Genomic DNA, 25,270 nt, shown 5'->3' on the forward strand with positions numbered 1-25,270 from the left:
CAGGTAAGTAACTTTCACATCAGTAGGAATTGGTCCTTCTGAAGAGTACAACCCATAACACATTTAAATGCATTGTGTAGTCTCTTCCCTGCCCCCCAACACAGCACTAATGGAATTGAATTGTTAGCATTTCACACCATCTGCAACAGTATCTTATTTAGGTGTCAGAGGGGTAGCCGTGTTAGTCTGAATCTGTAAAAAGCAACAGAGGGTCCTGTGGCACCTTTGAGACTAACAGAAGTATTGGGAGCATAAGCTTTCGTGGGTGAAGTGAGGTTCTTACCCACGAAAGCTTATGCTCCCAATACTTCTGTTAGTCTCAAAGGTGCCACAGGACCCTCTGTTCCAAATTGTGTTAGCTGAAGTTTTCCAAAGAGTTCCAGCCTGAAGCAGACATCCAGCATGGAAAATTTCAGCCCAACTGTTTAAAGTTTTGCGAAGTTATAAGAAACTGAAAACGGGGTCTTTGAATGGGAAACATCAGGCAACTTTAATAGGGAGTGATATTGGCTCTGCCTGTAATACAGTAATTGGACAGGGACTTTATTATTTGTTTGTATAGGACCCTAATTCAAAGGGTCCTTATTCTAATCGGGGGCTCTTTTATATCAGTATTAAATAATATGTGATGTATGTGTTCTAGTGAGCAATACATGTTTCAGTGTGATGAGGTTCACCTTATGTTATTGCCTTACATTATGATATATATGCATTTCAATAGATGTGTCAATGGCACTGCTGTCATGAATAAGGGCTTGTCTGCACTTACCGGGAGATTGACATGCGGCGATTGATGCATCGGCGGTTGATTTAGTGGGTCTAATGAAGACCCGCTAAATCAACCACAGATTGCTCTCCCATCGACTCCTGTACTCTACTTAAATGAGAAGCGCAATGGGAGTCGACGAGAGAGTGTCTCCTGTCAACATAGCATAGTGTGGACCTTGCGGTAAGTAGATCTAAGTACGTCGACTTCAGCTACATTATTCACGTAGCTGAAGTTGTGTAACTTAGATCGATCTCCCCCTGTAGTATAGACAAGGCTTAAGGATTACTCACATTAGCAGGGTTTTGAAGAATCAGTCCAATATTCGATAAGAGGTTTGTGGTTTGGAAAGAACAAGACAGATTCAAAAAGAGAAACTGAGCTAGCACAGATAATCGATCATTGCACTGCCCTACTAAAGTGGATGTGCCTTTTAATTCATGGTGAAGAACATTAGTAACATAAAATAAGAAATATACAGTGTGGAGCAATTACTATTTCTGGCTAGCAAATAATAATAAACTCTCATTTCTAGCAGTGTCATGTTCTAACCTTCCCAAGCCTAGAATAGCCATAAAAATGATAGAAAATTGGTACTAGTGTGGGCTAAACATGGATCTAAAATATGCTGATTGTTCACTGAACTTCTATACTGTACACATTCCTTCAGCAGTAGTTCTTCTCGATGGTGTGATTTCTCTTGCACATATGCCTGTCACTATTTATAATGGTGGAATTTTTTTTGTAATAGAAAAAGTAGTATTCATAATCCAGACCACATTTATGCTGGTGCCCAAACAAAATCTAATGAAATCCTTAATTGATTTTAAAACAAGGTCAAAAACTGGGAATCTGAAGCCCTGAGTAATGGTTTTTAGTCATAATTAGTGTGTGTGTGTGTGTGTGTGTGTGTGTGTGAGAGAGAGAGAGAGAGAGAGAGATCAATAATATTTAACTATATTACGCATACATCTTAATTGAATCCTATTTATTCAATTACATTCTGCTCCCCAAGATCAGAATATGCAACTCTGAACACGAATCTTCTCCATCCCAGTCCAGGTGTATTCTTCCAAATAGGGAAAAACAATAACTGACTTTACTTGAGCCAATACCTGAACACAAAGTATTTTAAAATGCATTTAAAGAATGTTAAACACAGGGCTTGTAAGTATTTAACAAACTTAGAAATCTTATTCCATCATCATCTTCTCTTCTCTTTGATTAGCTGAGCATTACCAGATGAAATAAAGCACAAGGGGGCACTCAAGATCTGCTATATGTAGTTGCATCCATGCAGTCCCTGAAGGTTTGGGATCTAGTTTCATTTATCCTTCACATTTAATCAAACATTTCATTCCATGTGTGAATTTAGGATCACTCACCCTTACAAAGTTTGTATTGTATAGGATTACTCATGCTAGCTAATTTTGCACAATAGCACCTAGTATACATTAGCAAAAAGCAGGATTTCAGGATGAAATTGTAAGTAGTTTAATATGTGAAATTGTAACTAATCACGAGGCTACATATAGAAGATTAATTTGGGGTTTAATAAATTTCCTAGATGCTGTCCGAGAGAATGTGGCCTGTTTTTACACTGACACCTGTAACAGGCTAGCCCATATTAATCATTCAACAGATTCACCTAGTTTTGACACTTTTTGTCCATGTAAAGAATGAAAAGGGTTTTAGGTGTTTAGAAAAAGTGTGCTCCTACAGAAACAAATAGATATACTGAAGCCTCCTGCCTTGTTTAAGAGTTAATTTGTGGGAGGAAAAAAATCTTTTTCCCGCTCCAATATCTCTCTAGAAATAGCAGAACTGATATTCTCTGACTTCAATATTTTCAATTCAGCTATGTAGACAAAAGAAAAGCTATTGTATAGGCACAACAATACAATACTGCATCTTTGTATTGTCAGCAATTGTCAATGCAATACAGCACTGTCAATCCAGCTGCTTTACATTTTCTTAGATCAGCGTCTGAGAAGTTATTTAGCATGGATATAGACACAAGTTCCATATGTCTAAAAAGTAACAATACTTAAATAGGTTGTGAAAGAAGTAAGGTACAAATCTTATTATTCCAAGAACAATTGCTATAGAAGGAGTCTTACTATCAACATGAGATAGCAAATGAGCGATGTGCTAGAGATTACTTCATTTCCTGATATAATTGGGCTCTTTTTTTCTCTCTGCCACTTATGTGTGTCATGACCCCTTACAGGATAAAATAATGCAAAGTCTACATTTACCTCTCAGATCCATTCCTATTTTATCTCAGTAATGCTCAACTGAGACACTCTCTGCCCCAAGGTGGTGGTGGGGTGCTCACAATCTAAATAGACAAGTCAGACAACAGAAGTATTTAATATCACTGTTTTACAGATGGGGAACTGAAGTACAAACAGATTAAGTGATTAACCTGTGGTTGCTTTGTTGCAGAGCAAGGAACTTATCCAGATCTCCTGAGGCCTTTCAGATGCCTTAACCATCAGACCATCCTTCCTCCAGTGCTCTATTGCTTGGAATTTCAGCAGACTATCTCATTCTGATCTTTGCTGCCAGTTACATTTTTACAGAATTTCCTTATTTTACCTAGTTACCACCATCATGACTCCATTCTCTTCATTCTGCCATTAATACATCTCAAAGCACTTGCCACTGGGAGAAAATGGCTCATACACTGATACAATGAATAGCACTGCCGCTCCCCAAAACATGACCAAGAAATCAAGGGGTTCAGTTTGGAAAGCAGAAGCCCAAAGCTGTTTTTAAACTGGTATTACCCCACATAGCCAGCTCAGAGATTTGTTTTAGGACTGGTCTATTTATCTACAAATGTATGGAGCGCATGTGCTTTTTTCATTAAGAAGTTTGGACAAGTTGATAGTAAGGAAGACTTCCTATAATGTCTAATGACAGATGGTTGTTTGGAATTTAGGATTTGAGTCAGAACTTGAGACAGCATTGTCTCAAACAGATGCTGATGGGGGGCACTTGGCAGATGCCCAGAGTCTGACAAGGAAATGAGTTCCTAGTTACCTAAAAAGACTAGAATCCTACTTTCGACGTCTCCGACTCAAAGAATATTTCCAACATACCTCTGAACAGCATACTAACCCACAGAATCCTCCCTACCAGCACTACAAAAAAAAGGATTCTGCATGGACTCCTCCGGACGGTCGAAACAACAGACTGGATTTCTACATAGATTGCTTCCGTCAACGTGCAAAGGCTGAAATTGTGGAAAAGCAACATCACTTGCCACATAACCTCAGCCATGCTGAACACAATGCCATCTACAGCCTCAGAAACAACCCTGACATCATAATCAAAAAGGCTGACAAAGGAGGTGCTGTCGTCATCATGAATAAATTGGAATATGACCAGGAGGCTGCTAGACAGCTCTCTAACACCACATTCTACAGGCCATTATCCTCTGATCCCACTGAGGATTACCTAAAGAAACTACACCATCTGCTAAAAAAACTCCCTGACAAAGCACAGGAACAAATCCGTACAGACACATGCCTAGAACCCCGACCAGGGGTATTCTATTTGCTACCCAAGATCCATAAACCTGGATATCCTGGACGCCCCATCATCTCAGGCATTGGCACCCTAACATCAGGCTTGTCTGGTTATGTAGACTCTGTCCTAAGACCCTACGCTACCAGCACTCCCAGCTATCTTCAAGACACCACTGACTTCCTGAGGAAACTACAATCCATCGGTGATCTTCCAGAAAACACCATCCTGGCCACTATGGACGTAGAAGCCCTCTACACCAATATTCCACACAAAGATGGACTACAAGCTATCAGGAACAGTATCCCTGATAATGTCACAGCTAACCTGGTGGCTGAACTTTGTGATTTTGTCCTCACCCACAACTATTTCACATTTGGGGACAATATATACCTTCAAGTCAGCGGCACTGCTATGGGTACCCGCATGGCCCCACAATATGCCAACATTTTTATGGCTGACTTAGAACAACGCTTCCTTAGCTCTCGTCCCCTAACACCCCTACTCTACTTGCGCTACATTGATGACATCTTCATCATCTGGACCCATGGAAAAGAAGCCCTTGAGGAATTTCACCATGATTTCAACAATTTCCATCCCACCATCAACCTCAGCCTAGATCAATCCACACAAGCGGTCCATTTCCTGGACACTACTGTGCTAATAAGCGATGGTCACATCAATACCACCCTATACCGGAAACCTACTGACCGCTACACTTACCTACATGCCTCCAGCTTCCATCCAGGACACACCACACGATCCATTGTCTACAGCCAAGCTCTAAGATATAACCGCATTTGCTCCAATCCCTCGGATAGAGACAAGCATCTACAAGATCTCTATCAAGCATTCTTAAAACTACAATACCCACCTGCTGAAGTGAAAAAACAGATTGACAGAGCCAAACGAGTACCCAGAAGTCACCTCCTACAAGACAGGCCCAACAAAGAAAATAACAGAACACCACTAGCTGTCACCTTCAGCCCCCAACTAAAACCTCTCCAGCGCATCATCAGAGATCTACAACCTATCCTCAAAGATGATCCTTTACTCTCACAGATCTTGGGAGACAAACCTGTCCTCGCTTACAGACAACCCCCCAACCTAAAGCAAATACTCACCAGCAACCACACATCACTGAACAAAACCACTAACCCAGGAACCTATCCTTGTAACAAACCCCGATGCCAACTCTGTCCACATATCTATTCAAGTGACATCATCATAGGACCTAATCACATCAGCCATACCATCAGGGGCTCGTTCACCTGCACATCTACCAATGTGATATATGCCATCATGTGCCAGCAATGCCCCTCTGCCATGTACATTGGCCAAACCGGACAGTCTCTACGCAATAGAATTAATGGACACAAATCTGACATCAGGAATCAAAATACTCAAAAACCAGTGGGAGAACACTTTAACCTGTCTGGTCATTCAGTGACAGACCTGCGGGTGGCTATATTACAACAGAAAAACTTCAAAAACAGACTCCAAAGAGAGACTGCAGAGCTAGAATTGATATGCAAACTAGACACAATCAACTCCGGTTTGAATAAGGACTGGGAATGGCTGAGCCATTACAGACATTGACTCTATCTCCCCTTGTAAGTACTCTCACACCTATTATCAAACTGTCTGTACTGGCCTAGCTTGATTATCACTTCAAAAGTTTTTTTTTTTTTTCTCTTAATTAATTGGCCTCTCAGAGTTGGTAAGACAACTCCCACCTGTTTATGCTCTCTGTATGTGTGTATATATATCTCCTCAATATATGTTCCATTCTATATGCATCCGAAGAAGTGGGCTGTAGTCCACGAAAGCTTATGCTCTAATAAATTTGTTAGTCTCTAAGGTGCCACAAGCACTCCTGTTCTTCTTTTTGCGGATACAGACTAACACGGCTGTTACTCTGAAACCTCTAAAAAGACATTGTACTTTTTGAACAATAATACATCAAATACCACGTGTGACGTTCCATGTAGGGGCATCCCATTCTGTAGATGTCTATTAAAAACACACTGTAACTGTTACTACTACATGTTGTCTAAGGTCACCCATACAGCATGCCAATCTAGGCTTAATATCTGTTCGCTACCTAGCACAATGGGGATCTGGTCAAAGCCTCTAAGGGAGAGATCCACAAAGGGATTCAGTGCCTGACTGCAACGTTAGGTGCCTAAATTCTATCTCACCAGTTGTTGTTGTTGTTGGGCCCTCCACCCTTATAACTTTTATCCCAGAGGTTAGAAGACTTGCTCAGGGTATGGGAGACTTGGGTTCAATCCCCCCCCCGCCAGATGTGGAGAGGGAGTTGAACTTGGGGTTGCCCCACTCCTAGGAGAGTGCCCTAACCACAGGGTTATAGGGTATTCTGGGGGCTGGTTGCTCTCAGTCTCTCTTGTTGAAGCTGTTCCATTGTGCATAAATTAAGTGCACTGTAATGGGGAGACTGGAACCAGGGTTTCCTACCTCTCAGGTGCCCTAACAACTGGGCTATAGAGTCATTCTCATGCTTGCTTTTGCCTAATGCAAATGTAATTATTTATACGCAGTGGAACAGCTTCAGCAGGGGAGACAGAGAGAGACCTACCCCAACATACCCCATAGCCCAGTGGTTCAGACACACACCCAGGGAGGAGAGATCCAAGTTCAAATTCCTTCTCCATACTGGAGTGCGGGAGAGGGAGACTAGAACCTGGGTCTCTAACTACTGGGCTAAAGTAATAAGGAGTGCACCCCCTCCTTAACCTAGTTACTTTTGCAAGAAAGGGTTCAGGCATATGATTCCAGGAGAGGGTTCACAGCTCTGAAACCTGAGAAGAAGGTGGCTTCTCCCTCTGGCCTAGAGTTAGGTGCCTAAGTCCCTTTGAAGGGCAGGATTTACAAACCACCCCTCTTTTTGGCATTTCTCCTTGACTAACTCTAGGCACCTGCCTGCTCAGCATGTTGGCTTTTGTGGATCCCATTCTTAGGTGCCTAACTTAGGCACCCAATTGCAGGACTGTGGATTCCACTAGGTGCCAGAGTGCCTACAAGTTAGACTCAGCATTGCAATTCTAATTCCCCTTTATCGATCTAGCCCTAGCTGGTGATGTAATCATAATAATGGAGCTATAGATGGAAACTTTATATAGCAGAAGATTTATGCTACATTCTTGGTACTTTGGAGAGTCATACAAATTGTAACACTTGTGGCATTCCATGAAAATATTGTGTCTGATACATCACTCCATTACTCTGGATTTATGCCAGTGACTTCAATGGAACGCCAGCAGTGTAAAGCAGATAGATATAAGGGAGAGGACAGCCAGGACCTACATACCGATATTTTTTAATCTGCTAAGGTATTCAAGTATGAGGAATGCCCACTTTGATCACTATGGGACACCTAGATCTTAATTACTTCTTTGCTATTCTTTCCCCCTTAAGTTTCTCTCTGTTCAGCAGTACATAACTTCTCTATTGGCTCCTCTTTCCTTTGCAATGATGCATACAAACATCAAATATTGTTCTTGCTGCAATTTCCAAGAATGCAATCATATATGTACAGGAGTGTTATACAATATCATGATATGACCCATTGGTAACTAGATTGTTGTCAGTTTTATCTTTGGCCTTTGCAAGCCACATTTTCACTATTGCTCTGTCTAAGCTGACTTTTAACCAGTTCTCCAGGGCTCTTATTTCCTCAGTTTTTGTGTGTGTAATTCACTTAAGTTTAAGCTCTATTTCTAAAGAGCTCTATTTCCTGTTGGTTCTCAAATTTTGCTTATCAGTGAAGAGACTTGATTTTAATTATCATCATAATCCAGCAGGTGAAAGATGCCTGAAAATTTAGGTTCATTTAAATGTGGGAAGAGGAGAATCTTTCTGCAGATATTGTCCATTATTTAACTTCCATTTCAAAGACATTTTGATTGTTACTCTCCCAAAATTAACAGCAGTGATATTGACAGCTTTCTTTGGGTCTTTATTTTTTAAACAAATCAGGCATGCATTTTTTGTCTCTCATTAGTAGAAAAACTTACCATTCTGTGCTTGCATAAACTGGATATTGTGTATGTAACTGAGATAATTGTATATGCAATATTTGTGCACAGATGCACACTTGACATTTAAAAATTAGCCCTTATATATGCAATCTTCATCCACTAGTTCCTACAAATTTGAGTCAGCTGCTTGGCTGGTAATTTGGTATAGCTCCAGTGATTTCAAAATGTACTTCCGTGGAGCGACACCAATTTATACCAGACAAAGTTCTAGCCCTTTGACTCTATCTCTTGTTTCAAAATCTTCCTTTCTCTGTATGTTATACAGCTGATAGAAATCATTGCTTTCCCGCATCATTGGCCCCCTTAGTTCATCTTTTATTCCCCATTTTGGACTGCCATACTCCCTTGATGTTTGTAATGTGTGGTTATGGCATTGCTGGACCATAATCCTGGAAGTTTTTCCAACTTCAGATGCTTTAGAAATTTAAAAACAAAACTAAACCAAACCTATTTATAAGCACATTAGGTCAACATTGGCTACAGATGTCCAGCTGCTTAGCATTCATTTAATGTAGTCCAGTCAATATTGCATGGTGCATAGTTTTGTCTACTCATATTGTAAACACATCTTGCCTTTGAACATTCATTTCTTCTGACTGCTTAAGATCTACTTCTAAGCACACCCATTTTGTTCCCAGGCAGATTCCTCCAAATTTAGATGTGACTGTTTTTATTCTTTATGATGCAGACATTGGGAATACAGGTCCACCTGTGCTGTGTTCTATGGTATTTAGGGCCAAAACTGGATTCCGTTTAAGTCAATAGAGTTTTGATTTCAGTGGGACCAGGATTGATTGGTGATTGATCCAATCCATGAACCAATGCACAACACTGTATGTTGTTTAGTCATGTCATAATATAAAATATGTTTGCATAACCTATAAAAATGTAGTGTTCGTGTTACCATGATCATAATAGAGAAGACAGTTTCATTTTAATCCTAATACAGATGTTTATATTTGACCAAAAGGTTACCCTTTAGGTTGATACTTGTCCTATGTCCTACTAACCCAAGGGTGACCTATAACAAAGAATTAATAAAAATAACATGAAAACTTCAGTGTTGATGCAATGACCACACATTCCAATATATATCTATTTGACCTTTGTTTTTCAAATGCTTTTTTTCCCCATCTGGTTGATCTTTGTGACCATGGTTAAAGATTAATCAAGCACTTTTACAATTACTAGGAGCAAAGAATAGCCTATTCAGAGCACCACACCCGAGAATTAGGGAAGATCAGATCCTGATTAAAATCCAGATCCAAATCACATCTATTGTTATAATAGGATAAATCAGAATTCAGTTCTGACCTCAGTTTCATGGGGGAGACCTTGTGTAGATGAGCCACCACCATTTTAAACACCTTTTTCATCTAGCCCAGTTCAGACCCAGGCTACTGATTACAGTGCATGAAATGCTGGCGGCCCATCTACAGTAGGTTCTCAACTTTGCTAACTGTGGGGAGCGGAGCTGGTGCTAGCAATGGTGGGGGAAATTTTGCAAAATTATAGTAGAGAAAAATTAAAAGTCCTATTCTCCATTGCAGTGATTTAGAGGAAATGTGTCCAAATACCAGCAAAATGAGGCTGAGTTTAGAGGTGAGGGGTGTAAGTTCTGGGTACACTCGGCTGCTCATGTTGCCAGTGGTCTCTCTGCATGAACAATGTGTATATGACACTGCACATGCGATTACTTTTTTTAAAGGGACGTGGTCAAATGTAAAGGGGAGAACTGGGGAGCAGGAAGTTGAGGTGTCATAATTTCTTTAGAACACAACATACTATCTAGTAACTCAACCTGAAGGAAAATTTCACACTGAAAAGTCAACATGAGAAGCCAATGAAAGGAGAGGGTTATAATGGAAAGTTTTAGGCCTTACTAGCCTAATAGGTGTGTAGTGAGGAGGTGTGGCTCCCCGCCGCCTCGGAGAGGGAAGAGCCCATCCAGAGGCCAGAGTGGGCGGAGCTAGGGAGCTCAGAGCCCGCCCCTCAGAGGGTCAGGCGGCGACCCGGAAGTATAAAGACTTGCCCTCAGAGCTCAGTAAGGCCTGAACCGCCGGAGAGGCCAGACGCCTCCAGCCTAGCTCGTGACTGGGAAAACTCCGCGGCCCAAGGCGGCCGCCAGGACTGTCCGGGCCTGCCCTGCGCTCGCTACCCGGAGGAGGTGCCGGACCTACCCTGCGCTCGCTACCCAGAGGAGTTGCCGGGCTTGCCACTCGCCCACTACCCAGAGGAACCTATGGTGCTGGACCCCCCAGAGGACAACACCCTGACCCAGGTACTACCTGAGGAGGACTCTGGAAGTAGCCCGGGGGCAGCCGACCCTAGTCTGGCTGCAGCACTGTCAGAGCCCATGTCAATGTGTTGCGACCAGGATCCCCACTGACTATGCAGCGAGTCTTCTGCCGCTGCTAGGGCCCCGGGCTGGGATGCAGTGGAGTGGGAGGGCCTGCGTCCCCCCTGCCACCCAACTCATGGGTGGCAGTCTCCCCCTCTCCCAGGCCTGAGGAGGCTTGGGCCTACTGCTATTGCTCAGCCCCGCCTGAGGGCCTGAGTCCTGACCCATTGTTGCCCACCCTGATCCAGGGCCTGGGCTCCCTACTGTTTGTACTATTGTTGCTCAGCCCTGCCTGAGTCCTAACTCTGCACTGCCCCGCCCTGACCTAGGGCTTGGGCTTGACACTATTTGTAGTGCTCCTGCTCAGCCCTGCCTGACTCATTGTTGCCTGCCCTGACTCGGGGCCTGGGCTTACCGTTTTTATTTCAGTTAGCTGTCCTGGAGTCATTCAGCCCAGGACTGGGACTTGAACTCTGCATTTCAGGACAGTCCTGCCCAATTCGGGATGGGTGTTCACCCTACTAGATGTGATTGGTGCTTCAGGCACTTAAGTACTAAATTTCTTGTGTCTGCTGACAAGCATGTCCCCCTATCTAGGAAGGCTTGAATTTAAGACAGTTTTTTGGCTCTAATAAGAAAACCTTTTACTCTGAAGCATAGGTTCCTGACACACACGTAGTTCAAATGCAATCCTATTCCAGATCAATGCAATCTTGTCTCAAGTGGGGAGCTGTGATAAATCTGTTCAAATCTCATTCTGTCACAACACTCTGCGCCAACAGAAAAGATAATGGAAGTTTAGGTACGAACACAGTTCTTTCCTGACAACAAACCACCTATAGAGTCCAGTGGAATATCTTATTGATTCACTCTAATATTACTTGAAATTGGTTGCTGTTTCATTCAAGCATTACATGTATTTAGTGTTATGGTTGTCTCTACTTTGTACAGAAATAGACACAGAAACAATGGAGAATAACAGACTGTTTTCTCAACGGGGGATGCCTTTTCTCATGCTGTAGCTGGCTTAATAAAACACTACTCTCCATTCCTCCCACCCTTTCTAATTAGGTTTGGGGAATAGTTTTCATTGGGTCTGCTCAATCCTACCACATTGATTATGGTTACAAAAAGAAAGCTTCTGACGTGGTTAAAACATAATTCAGTGTCATGTAGAAGAGTCTAAACCATATTTGAATTGCATTCTTCAACTATGCTGCAGCCTTAAATTTGTCACAGATTTTTAAGGTCCAAAGGGGACATTCTGATCATCAGTTCAGACCTGCTGCATAACACAGACTATAGAACCTTACCCCAAATTTTCTGCATCAAGTCCATAATTCTGCAGAGTAGACACACAATTTACTCCTGTCTGTCTTCCAATAATGAACCATGTTTCAGCCGTGTTGCTGCAGTATAGTAGGACATACAAATGAAGCAGAGCCCTTTTCCCCCCGTTTACTTTGCTGAGTGCAGGTGTAACACCGACAGACCCCAGTTGTTGGCAGGTGGGATCGAACCTGGGACCTCAGTGCATGAGCCTCTACTGTATGAGCTAAAAACCAACTGGCTGTTAGCTAAGGCTGCAGAGCAGACTCCTTAATCTCGCGCTCTCTCTCTCTGCCAGCCAGCCAGGACAGAACATCACACCCAGGAGGTGTGTGTGTTACACAGGCTGGCAGATATTTGGTCCTTAAGCTCTTGCCATGACAGAAAACCCCAAAGAGAGTGGAAGAAGTAGGGCATTGGTATATCTGTCTTAGTCCTGTCCTCCCTTATGCACTGGCTAGCAGAGTGAAGTCATCATATATCTTGGCAGTGTGTTAATCTCTTGTGTGTCAGCCAAGATGGTGGCTGTCACTCTCTGAGGCATGATGATATCTCAGAGCAGCTTTCTCCCTTTAAAAATTCAGGATTTAGCAAATTGAGTAAAGATCATATAATTCTGGGTACAGAAACATGCATAAATTAATCATCTTTTCTGTGCCTAAACAGGCATATTTCTCTGTTTGGTAGCTGTGCAGATTAAGGAGTAATAGAAGTAGTAGCCTGCACAGATACAAGTAAGAAAATTTTAAAAAAGCCGACTTTGAAAAGCTTAATAAAAATACCAAAATAATCTGCTGGCTAATTCTATTTCTCTTCCAGATAATAGGTCCATAGTCAACTTCTGTTCCTATCCAGTGCAGCTGTTGTAACAGTTTTCCATAACATATTGCATTTACTAAATAGTAAATAACGAAAGTGTGAATTCTCAGCCTTTATATAGCGAATTACAATGCTCTGAAGATGTAAATTGCTAATTCTCCCAACCCCTCTGTGAGACAGAATGACTCACTGGCCCTGTTTATATGACACCCTGTGATATATTTGTCTTTTCTATGGATAGTTTAGGAATACGTTGTCTGTTGTGCAGCCTAATTTCTATGGGGGCTTCTAAATTGGGGGGAAGATCACTGCTGAAATGGCATGAAAGTAATCCACGTACCTTCAGTTTCCCTAGGTAGGGCTAGATTGTGGGGTTAAAATACAGGTCTGAATTGGGACTGGTGCAAAGTTGCATTGCCCCAGTGAATGCACTAGGAAGCATTGAACTGGCGGTGGGGGCAAAATGCCTCCCAGAACTCCTGGGCACACAGGGGATCCTTAGGAGTGTGAAGCATTTGTCCTGTTTTGCTCTCAGCTAGTTCAGCTGACCAGTGGCCTGAGAGATGACATGAGGGATGGTCAATCTCTTTACTCCCACCCTTTCGGGTGTCTGTACTCAGGAAACCATGGGCTGCAGCTGTAGCTATTCCACATAGGGAAGGGAGGGAAAGGATTGCTCCAGCATCCTCCCTGCTGGTGCACTCCCATGTGCAACGCCCAGTCACAATCTGACCCACAATTAATATATAAAGTATTAATCCAGGTGTAAGACAAAACTAACAAAATGTGGAGGTGACAGGATGCAGTGTGAGATGCTTCTGTGAATATAACTCTAAAACATCCATCTTCTCTTAGCAGTCAGCTGAGTTCTGCAAAATCAGTGTTGTTTAAGGAGCTATCCAGCAGCACTAATTTCCCCGATCATGGGACTAGATGAGCATGTAAAAAAAAATCATGAATCATTCACAAAGTTCAATTTCCTTCTCTTTGTTGGCATTTAACATCTGTGAATAGCATGTGTGAGGATCAGATGCTATTTTTAGTGCCAATCTGAAATAGTGATCTGATACCCTGCCATTAGTAAAGCAGTCTCTAAGGCTTTTGTTTGCAACTGTTAGCTCATGCTATATATTTATATAACTGCATTTGTATGTGAACTCTCCCACACCTTGTTTCATCTAGGAGTGAATTTAGATCAGTGTAATTGTTGCTCCTGGAAAAAAAAAGCCCTCTAAATTGAGAATATAGTTCTCTAAAGACATAGCACTCATTTAGACTTTAAACGTGTTTATCTTGCATCCCTCATCATGTTCTTTACATTTTTAATTGTCATGCAAGTTTCCTGTTTAATTTTGGATGCTGCAGGATAATTTAGATTCTCAGTCACGTAAATAGCAATGCACAGGCTGTCCTAAACTTCTCTTAATATTTCATCCTGTTTCCAAAATGACTTTTACCCTATCTCTTGTTTGGTCATCCTAAGGGGGGGTTTGAGACCTACTGGCCAGTGGTGGCCCAACACTTAGAGAACATGCTAAAACGGGTGAATAAAGCACACAAGGCAGATTATCAGATGGTGTAAATTAAGTGAGCTCTTCTGATTTTAAATGGGGCTATGCCAATTTATATCAGTTGAGGAGCTGGATCATTAAGTTTCTGAGTGCTGTAGGCTTGGTGGTTCATTCTAGTGCTGAGTGGGGATATTGCTATCTGCATTTCTTTCATTCAGTTACCTGGTTTTCATGTCTATCCTACATGTGTGGAGGATACACTGATATATCAATAGCATCAGGGATGATGATAACTCTCAGGATGGTGAGGCTGGGTGAGAGATACTTAAGAAGTTAAAAGAAGAACAGGAGTACTTGTGGCACCTTAGAGACTAACAAATTTATTAGAGCATAAGCTTTCGTGTGCTCTAATAAATTTGTTAGTCTCTAAGGTGCCACAAGTACTCCTGTTCTTCTTTTTGCGGATACAGACTAACACGGCTGCTACTCTGAAACCTGTCATTAAGAAGTTAAGGGATTTTCAAAAGCAGTCAGCATTAGCCTAACTCTGTTCCCACTGAAGTCAATGGGAGCTTTGGTAGCAAAAGAAGAAAGATAATGACAATTGGGAGCTTGTCATCCCAAAGTTGGTGGTGATGGCTATTCAGTGAGGATTTCCACGATCCATGTTGCCCCTGAACTCTGTCCCAAGTGTATTAATTCTTGCAACTGTGGGTATGTCTACACTACGGGATTAATCCGAATTTATATAATTCGAATTTTGGAAACAGATTGTTTAAAGTCGAATGTATGCAGCCACACTAAGCACATTAATTCGGCAGTGTGCATCCATGTACCGGGGCTAGCATCGATTTCTGGAGCGTTGCACTGTGGGTAGCTATCCCATAGTTCCCACAGTCTCCTCTGCCCATTGGAATTCTGAGTTGAGATCCCAATGCCTGATGGGGCCAAAAACATTGTCGCAGGTGGTTCTGGGTACATCCTCCGCCCTCTCCAGGGAAGCAACGGCAGACAACCATTTCGTGTCTTTTTCCTGGGTGAACAGTGCAGACACCATACCACAGCAAGCATGGAGCCCGCTCAGCTCAAGACAGCAGTCATGAACATTGTAAACTCCTCACGCGTTATTGTGCAGTTTATGCTGAACCAGAACCTGGAAAACCAGGTGGCAAGGAGTAGGCTACGGCAGCGCAGCAGCGAGAGTGATGAGGACATGGACATGGAATTCTATCAAACCGCGGGCCCCGGTGCTTTGGAGATCATGCTGTTAACGGGGCAGGTTATAGCTGTGGAACGCCGATTCTGGGCCTGGGAAACAAGCACAGACTGATGAGACCGCATAGTGTTGCAGGTGTGGGATGATTCCCAGTGGCTGCGAAACTTTTGCATACGTAAGGGCACTTTCATGGAACTTTGTGACTTGCTTTCCCCTGCCCTGAAGCACCAGAATACCAAGATGAGAGCAGCCCTGACAGTTGAGAAGCGAGTGGTGATAGTCCTGTGGAAGCTTGCAACGCCAGACAGCTACCGGTCAGTCGGGAATCAATTTGGAGTGGGCAAATCTACTGTGGGGGCTGCTGTGATGCATGTAGCCAAAGCAATCACAGAGCTGCTGCTATGAAAGGTAGTGACTCTGGGAAATGTGCAGGTCATAGTGGATGGCTTTGCTGCAATGGGATTCCCTAACTGTGGTGGGGCGATAGATGGAACCCATATCCCTATCTTGGCACCGGAGCACCAGGGTACCCAGTACATAAACCGCAAGGGGAACTTTTCAATGGTGCTGCAAGCACTTGTGGATCACAAGGGACGTTTCACCAACATCAACGTGGGCTGGCCGGGAAGAGTTCATGATGCTCGCGTCTTCAGGAACACTACTCTGTTTAAACAGCTGCAGCAAGGGACTTACTTCCCAGACCAGAAAATAACCATTGGGGATGTTGAAGTGCCTATAGTTATCCTTGGGGACCCACCCTATCCCTTAATGCCATGGCTCATGAAGCCATACAAAGGCAGCCTGGACAGGAATCAGGAGCTGTTCAACTACAGGCTGAGCAAGTGCAGAATGGTGGTAGAATGTGCATTTGGCCGTTTAAAAGGTCGCTGGCGCTCGTTACTGACTTGTTCAGACCTCAGCCAAACCAATCCCCCCATTGTTATTGCTGCTTGCTGTGTGCTCCACAATCTCTGTGAGAATAAGGGGGTGACCTTTATAGTGGGGTGGGATGCTGAGGCAAATCGCCTGGCTGCTGATTACGCGCAGCCAGACACCAGGGCGATTAGAAGTTCACACCAGGAAGCGCTGCGCATCAGAGAAGCTTTGAAAACCAGTTTCGTGACTGGCCAGGCTATGGATTGAAAGTTCTGTTTGTTGAAAACCCGCCCCCTTGATTGACTCATTCCCTGTAAGCAAACTACCCTCCCCCCTTAAATCACAGCTTGCTTTTAAAGGAAATAAAGTCACTATCGTTTAAAAATTATGTATTCTTTATTAATTGATTATAAACATAGGGAGAGAACTGACAAGATAACCTGGGTGAGGTTTGGGAGGAGGATAGGAGGGAAGTAAAAGGCCACTGAAAAAATTCAATATAATGACAGCCTTTTGGTTGAGCTGTCCACTGGGGTGGAGTGGGAGGGTGCACAGAGCCTTCCTCCCCGCGTTCTTACAAGTCTGGGTGAGGAGGCTATGGAACATGGTGAGGGGAGAGGGAGGTTATACAGCGGCTGCAGCGGCACTCTGTTATCTTGCTCCATTCCTGAAGCCCCACCAGATGCCGGAGCATGTCCGTTTGATCACGCAGCAGCCCCAGCATTGCAGCCTGCCACCTCTCATGTCGAGCGTCCCTCATGACCTCACGTTCACTGGCATCTTTCCTGTACTTAGATACCGTGTCCTTCCACTCATTCAAATGAGCTCTTTCATTGCGGGTGCATTCCATTATTTTCAAGAACATCTCATCTCACGTCCTCTTTCTCCACCGCCTTATCTGAGATAGCCTTTGGGATGGAGGAGGGAGGCTTGAAATATTTGCAGCTGCTGGAGGGATGAAAAAAAGGAGAGAAGTTTTTAAAATGATACATTTTACAGAACAATGCTTATACTAAAACGGCAGCAGGAACAACAGTATTCACATTACATAGCACATGTGATTTCAGTACAAGGTCACATTTTCCATCTTAATATTGAGTGCCTGTGGCTTTGGTATTAGAGATCACAGACGCAGGTCCGGGCAACAGAATTCGGCTTGCATGTGGCCATAGTAAGCCATTGTCTTTCGGCTTCTGCGCCCTCCTTTCCCACATACCAAGCAAAGCCCATTGACTGCTGCGGTTTTCCTCTTAATCTTCAGCAGCAGAAAACAAACTAACTCCCCCCCATCCAATTCTCTGGGATGATCGTTTTATCCCTCCCCCCCACCACGTGGCTGGTATCAGGGAAGATCCCTGCAGAAACCAAAGTAACCCCCCGCCCCCCCCACCCGCCATGAATTATCTGGAATGATCACTGTACCCCTCCCCCCACCGCGTGGCTGGTATGAGGGAAGATCCCTGCTAGCCAAAGGCGAAAAGCTAAGCGCCTATACCTGCCCCCCCCTCCTCCGTGCTTGGCTTACTACAGGGAAGGACTTCTTTTCAGCCACAGGCAAACAGCCCAGTAGGAAGGGCCACCTCTGTCCCCTTAATTAAATTCCTGTATTTCAACCAGGTTACCATGAGCGATATCACTCTCCTGAGGATTACACAGCGAGATAAAGAACGGATGTTGCTTGAATGCCAGCAAACACCGGGACCATACGCTGCCAGGCTTTGTCATGCAATGATACCAGATTACTTGCTACTAGCATGGCGTAGTCAAGTGTCCTACCATGGAGGACGGAATAAGGCTGCGCTGCCCAGAAACCTTCTGCAAAGGCTTTTGTAGTACCTCCAGGAGAGCTTCATGGAAATGTCCCAGAAGGATTTCCGTTCCATCCCCAGACACATTAACAGACTTTCCCAGTACCTTTACTGGCCGCGAATGCATCCCAAGTCCTAAGGGTAAATTAATCATTAAAAAACGCTTGCTTTTAAACCATGTTTTATATTTTAAAAGGTAAACTCACCTGAGGTCCCTTCCATGGGGTCATGGTCTTGGGTACTGGCTTGGGAAGGTACTTCAGTAAGGCTGAGAAAAAGATCCTGGCTGTTGGGGAGAACAGAGTGCTGTGTGCTCTCCGCAAGCTCGTCCTCCTTCTCCTCCTCTTCCCCGTCTGCAGAATCCTTAGGTGTGGCTGATGAGATTACCCTCGCCTCGGAATCCATGGTCAGAGGTGGAGTAGTGGTGGCGGCTCCCCCTAGAATTGCATGCATCTCAGCATAGAAGCGGCATGTCTGTGGCTCTGACCCGGAGCAACCGTTTGCCTCCTTTGTTTTCTGATAGGCTTGTCTTGACTTTCATGCAGCACTGCTCTGAGTCCCTATTGTGGCCTCTCTCCATCATGCCCTTGGAGATTTTTTCAAAAGTTTTGGCATTTCGTCTTTTCGAACGAAGTTCTGCTAGCACTGAATCCTCTCCCCTTATAGCGATCAGATCCAGTACCTCCCGTACGGTCCATGCTGGTGCTCTTTTTCGATTATCGGCCTGCATGGTTACCTGTGCTGATTAGCTCTCTGTGGTCACCTATGCTCTCCTGTGCTGGGCAAACAGGAAATGAAATTCAAATGTTTGCGGGGCTTTTCCTGTCTACCTGGCCAGTGCATCCGAGTTCAGATTGCTGTCCAGAGCGGTTACAATGGTGCACTGTGGGATAGCTCCTGGAGGCCAATACCATTGAATTGCGGCCACACTAACCCTAATTCGAAATGACAATATCGATTTTGGCACTACTCCACTCGTCGGGGAGGAATACAGAAATTGATTTTAAGAGCCCTTTATTTAGAAATAAATGGCTTCGTTGTGTGGACGGGTGCAGGGTTAATTCGATTTAACACTGCTAAATTCGAATTAAACTCATAGTGTAGACCAGGCCTGTAGAACAGGGTGTAAAATTGAGAAGAAACACTTTCCAGTGGTCTGGAATGGGTGGCTTGATAAATCATGTAGTGTGAGATTTCTACGTGGTGGTGAATGCTACAGTTCATTGGTACTCAGGCTATTTCAACTTGCTTAATGCAGTTTGAAGTTTGATTTCCTAACAACCCTCAAATTCAAGAATCAAATTCTTCTCTGACTTCCCATGTAATCCCATTGGGACTGTTTAGTGATCTTTCACTGGAATAAGATTATGAAAAGGATAAATCTTTGTTCTAAGATTTTAAAAAGTGACTGATTATTAACTCCTGATTTTGAAAAGTGAGGGAGGCCAGCAGTTCCCAGTGAAGTTAATATGAGCAATTGAGTGCTCAGAACTTTTGAAAATCGGGCTGCTTATTTAATTGCCAAAATTAAAACATGGATTATGGAGCCAAATTTTTGGCATAATTTTTTAAAATTTTTTTGCTCATATAGCTGTATTTTCAGGTGCACTGCCTATAATTTTGAGTTCTTAAAATTTATTTAGAGACACTATATCCATTATATTAAAAGGTTAGTATATCTGAGACAGTAAACCAAGGAGAAACTATTATAATGTTAGACAGACATTTCTGAGAGAGATTTTCAAAGGCACAAACAGCGCTGTGGTATCTGAACACATTGGCTTTCATAGGGAGTTAGGTCTTGCAGTGCCATTTGTGCCTTTTGAAAATCACTCCCTTAATTTTCAGTAGAGCTGGTCTACCTACTGATTGAAAACAATGTATTCAGCCAATTTTGCCCTTTTTCTGCAACAGATCAGTTTTTAAAGATTTTGTCAATTTGAAACTGCTTAGCAAACATTATAAACACACTGAAGCTCTGAGTTCCCCATAGCAAGTGTTCAGTAGATTATTTGACATTCTCCAGTTAAGGTTTGTCACTGGTTGCTTAAGTAACATGGTATTGTCAGTTTCCTGGTTAGATTTGAATTAATCTTTATCACCTTATTCTAATATTTATTTTGTTTCTTGATTACACAGATCTCAACTACATAACTAAAATTCACTGTCATGAGCATTCAAACTAAACAAAGCTTCAGTTGTATGAAGGCTCTCAAACAGTAAATAATTAAGTATGAACAGACCAAATCACAAACTGGTTTCTAATTCCCTAGACTGTTTACAAACAAGTGTTTATATTTGTTGATCAGCTCTAGTCATTAATGCTAATGACTGGGCTTGATTATTCAAGTGCTCCCCTAGCAAAGAGGACTTGGGAGCTCATTTAATTACTATGTATCGTATATATTTATATTAACTTACAGTGCTAGTAGTTATTGCAGATAAGGTGACCCTTTATTGAGTATCCAGGGATGAATTGTTCTCCAAATGTACCGACTGCAGGGCTTTTTAATCGCAAACCAGGAGATGAACCCAGCAGCAAGTTGCATTATGGCATTTTGTGCCAGAAAGATGGTGAGCTGGGACTGCAAAGTCTGAAGTAGCAGAGCTACCAACCATTATGTGCAGCTTTGTGGGTTATGAAAGAAGTTTCCAGTTACAGTACTGTATTACAACACTTGCTGGGAGTTTCACAAAAAAGTAGAAACAAATACTAGTTACAGTAAGAGGTTAACACACTGCTACACTTAATTTAAAAAAGTTATAATGTGATAACTGGAACTGTTTCATAGAAACTGCTGCAACATCCTATTTGAGATATTCCGCTTTGGAATTTTTTAATCAGATATATTGAGATAATGTGTTCTATGCAGTCAATGGATTCCATTTTGACTTTAATAACATTGTGAGTATACAAGCACCATTCCATAAATCTCACCATAGAGTTTTTTGTGATTCTCCTATCTGTACAGAAATATTAAGATATGAGGAAGAAGAATTTAATCTTGCAGAGCTTGAAGCTCCCATTGGCTTTAATGATATCGGATCCAGGACCTCATTTTTATAGTGTCTTTCATCTCAGGTTCTAAAAGTGCTTTGCTTAATATTAGTGTTACTTTTTAGATGAAAAAATTAAGGTGAGGTGACTTTCCCAAGATAAGATACTATGGTGAGCAGGTGATGGAGAAGGCAAAAACTCTGACTCAGGGCTCTGATCTAACCATTACACAGCACTCCCTCCTTTAGGCAAGAGACCTTCACAGAAATTTGATAGTCTTGGATCAGCAAAATAATGTGAATTAAATGTGGTTCATCTTATGCAATTCATTTCATTAATGCATTTATATAGCTTCTATGCACAAACCAAACTGATAAGAATATAGTAAGCTGTGAATTCTGTTCTAGACCAACTATAGACTTTACTTAACCAATAAATTAATTTCAGTTGAAAGATGCAGTGTGGTCAACCCTCTCCCTCCCACAACTTACAACTTTCAATTTCTAGTGTGCAGTTTTGTTCATCCAGAGGGTATCTGCGTAGATCCATCATGCAAGCAGCTGTAGTTGTAATCCTATAAGAAGGAAAAAGATGGGTTCATGAAAAAAATCCCTGGGTATGGTATCTGTGACAAAATATTTTACTGTTTTAATGAGCAGCTTCTTTTACAGCCGCAAGCTACATCACCAGGCTCTCTGTGTCTTACAATTAAATATTCGCTCTTCTGTATGTCTGATAACCATATGTTCTATAAAGAGAATCTATTGAATATTAAAATACAATAGCAAAATTCCTACTGAGAACTGCAGCTCAACACATAAGAGAAGCTCTGATGTTTTAGTGAAAATTCTACTTGGGTGTCTCATTTTAAGATTGGCAGTCAAATTTATATTATAAACATTTTTCTTTATAACCTATGTATTGAATGCTGCCTAAAATGAAAACTTTCTGATCTATCTTTACTTACCGTTATTGTACATTTAAATTTAACACTTCTATAATAATTTTCATCCAAGCTTTAAATATTAGTGAAGGAAGAGTTTTAAATAGTAGATGGTGAACTAGCATATGCTTTCATAAATCAATCCATCATTTATCAGTGATAAATAGACTAGACCTCCCCAAAATAGAGCTATGCTATCAAAAAATGGTGTACTGTAACATAAAGATAACATGTTCTCCTCCAAACAACTGTTCTCTGTGATAATAGCCACAATATGGGCTACATTCTCCTTCTTACTAATTAAAGCAGTTCTAGAGAACCAATTGTGGCATTGAAAATGAGACTAGACATAACACTAGTGATTCTACTGGAAGGAACAATCCTGCATATACAGGGATGTGTACTGGATGATTTAGGAGGCCTTTACCATTTTTCACTTTTATGGTTTGGTAGTTCAGAAAGTATGAATTCTTATCTCTAAGCTGGGGAGAAATGTTTCTAAGCACTACCAAACAGGAAATTGGCGCAGAACTGAAATGGGAAAATAGCAAAAGGTAGCAGTGAAATGACGGACCACTGCATTTTTATGATTGTAGGGGAACCAGCTTCCTTCCTGGACTTTGGTTAGATCCCAGTTCTGCAGAGAACTTAAGCAGGTGCTTAATTTTTAGCACATGAAGCCAATGGGAGTATTGTCAATGGAAGGCAGGATTAATCACTGGGCTTAACCAGGAAATTGGGGTTCAAATCCTCAACTTGCTCATAGACTTCCTGTCTGGCCTTGGGCAAGTCAGTTGGTGTTTTTGAAAATGTTACCCCATGTGAATTAGTAGCCTGAGTCCTAGGGTATGTCTATACTTACCTCCAGGTTCGGCGGTAAGCAATCGATCTTCCGGGATCGATTTATTGCGTCTAGACAAGACGTGATAAATCGATCCCAGAAGTGCTCACCGTCGACACCGGTACTCCTGCTCTGCGAGAGGAGTACGCGGAGTCGACGGGGGAGCCTGCCTGCCGGGTGTGGACCCGCGGGAAGTACCTTGTAGTTTGAACTAAGATACTTCGACTTCAGCTACGTTATTCATGTAGCTGAAGTTGCGTATCTTAGTTCGAACTGGGGGGGTTAGTGTGGACCAGCCCCTATTGACTTTCAATGAGACTTAAGATCCTAAATACCTAAATCACTTTTGAAAATGAGATTTAGGTACTTGTGAAAATTTTACCTTAATATCTCAATGGTCAGTTCCCATCTGTAAAATGGGGATAATAGCTCCTTACCTAACATGGGTATTGTGAGGATAAGATTAATTAATAATTTTGAAGCACTCAGATACGGTGGTGATGAGTGCCATAGAAGTACCTAGGAAGACATACAGAAATTTATTACTGGTATGCTGAAAGTTAAACAACAATCTAAGTACTGTCCAGAATTGGGGCAATAATCTGCTACAACTATAAATATGCTGCATACCTTAGTGCCACAGTGTGTTTAAAGTTTCTTAGTTATAAAAATTATATATATATATATATATATATATATATATATATATATATACACACACACAAATATACATGGTTTTAAACTCTATACTTAAGGACTAATTAAAGATAGCATTGTTATGTGAGTCATATCACAATACATTGGAATATTTCAGATTATCTGTTTCTGGTACAATGCAAACATATGCTCTGAACAAACTGCATTCTTTCTGGAAGGCTGGTTTTGAGAGCCACATGATTTTGCATATTAAACTGAATTGCTTCTCTTAATAGGGCTGTGTTTGCTGTAGTGGTCAAGGACTTCAATAAAGATATGAGCTATTTTGTATTGTCCTTGTGGCAGAGAAACCTTATGCCAAAGGACTTATTGAGAATGTACAGTAAAAGGCATTTATTCTTTCCTACTTAATTCTATACACAACTGCATATATTAGTGTTAGTCCAGTTAAATGCTTTTTTATGAAGATTCCAAACAGCATTTTTTTGGTTCCCAGTTAATCAGCCTTAACTTAGCTCATTTGCAGAAGATTGCACAACCCATAGACATCAGTACAAGATTTCCTGGATGGTGCAGTGATCATAGCACTATAATAGCCAGCTTGCTTTCTTATGATTATAAGGTAGGATTTTCAAAAGCACCTAAGTGACAAGGGGAGCACATGTCCTGTGACTGACGATGGGGCTTGTGCTCACTTTTGAAAATCCCATCCTATACATAGTCGTAATTTTTTTTATACCAGTTTACTTCATAGTTTCAAGGATTTTATGTTGCTGCGACTAATCCACTGTAAAAATGACATCATGGTGGTTGGTCAATTATTCTATAAGCCTTAGTTTTAAATGTTCCACTGAGCAACTTTTTTATTCAATTACTCTGTAAAGTAGAATTAACTCTTTTGGGCAGCGGCCATCTTTTCATTTTATGCATGTACAGTGCCTAACACAGTGGGACCCAATCCCTAATGGAGGCTTCTAAGCACTACTGTAATACAAATAAAGAAATAGCAATGTCCTGCAGTTTTTGTGGTAAGACACTATATTACTACTGTATTTGGAATTTGAGTGGAGCATGCAAGAGAGTGCTTAATAGGTAGCTTTCCTCGGCTGCATAAACCAAATTTTTGATTTCAGTGGTAGCTTATGGCAGTGAATCTCACAAGTTATCTCCAAGGCATATCTCCTTATATAGGATTTAAATTTGGTGCCCTTAATTTTCATTTCATTTCCTCTTGCTCTTGTAATTTGAGAGAGGGTAAATAGCAGCATTGGACTTACTTTCTCTACACCATTCATTCTGTAACCTCTATCATGCCTCAAGACATGGTATCATACATACCATTTGGTGTATTTGGGGGAAAGAGTTGATGAGAAGTCCAAAGCACAGTAAAAAAATGGTTTTCTGCTCTCTACTCCCCTTTTTCCTCTTGTTTTCTTTCTCCTTTCTGCTATAACAGCAGCACTGAATGCAAATGAGACAATCCTTGATGCAATACCAGGCAGTCGTTTTCAGGTAATTAGTTGCATACTGAACACAATGTAAATGGGCTCATTATTATTCATTTCTACTG

The 25,270-nt window shown here is 42.0% G+C and overlaps 1 protein-coding gene across 1 annotated transcript in view; it reads right to left on the reverse strand.

Moving 5' to 3' along the window:
- The window catches only part of LOC117878479 (gamma-aminobutyric acid receptor subunit beta-1), a 107,593-nt gene that overhangs the window by 23,162 nt on the left and 59,161 nt on the right, over window positions 1-25,270 (reverse strand). The window contains exon 2 of the mRNA XM_034772687.1: window positions 21,751-21,833. Within this exon, the coding sequence (XP_034628578.1) occupies window positions 21,751-21,833 (83 nt within the window). The remainder of the gene's footprint in view (window positions 1-21,750; window positions 21,834-25,270) is intronic.

Source organism: Trachemys scripta, chromosome 5, assembly GCF_013100865.1.
Source record: "Trachemys scripta elegans isolate TJP31775 chromosome 5, CAS_Tse_1.0, whole genome shotgun sequence".
NCBI classification, from domain to species: domain Eukaryota; kingdom Metazoa; phylum Chordata; order Testudines; family Emydidae; genus Trachemys; species Trachemys scripta.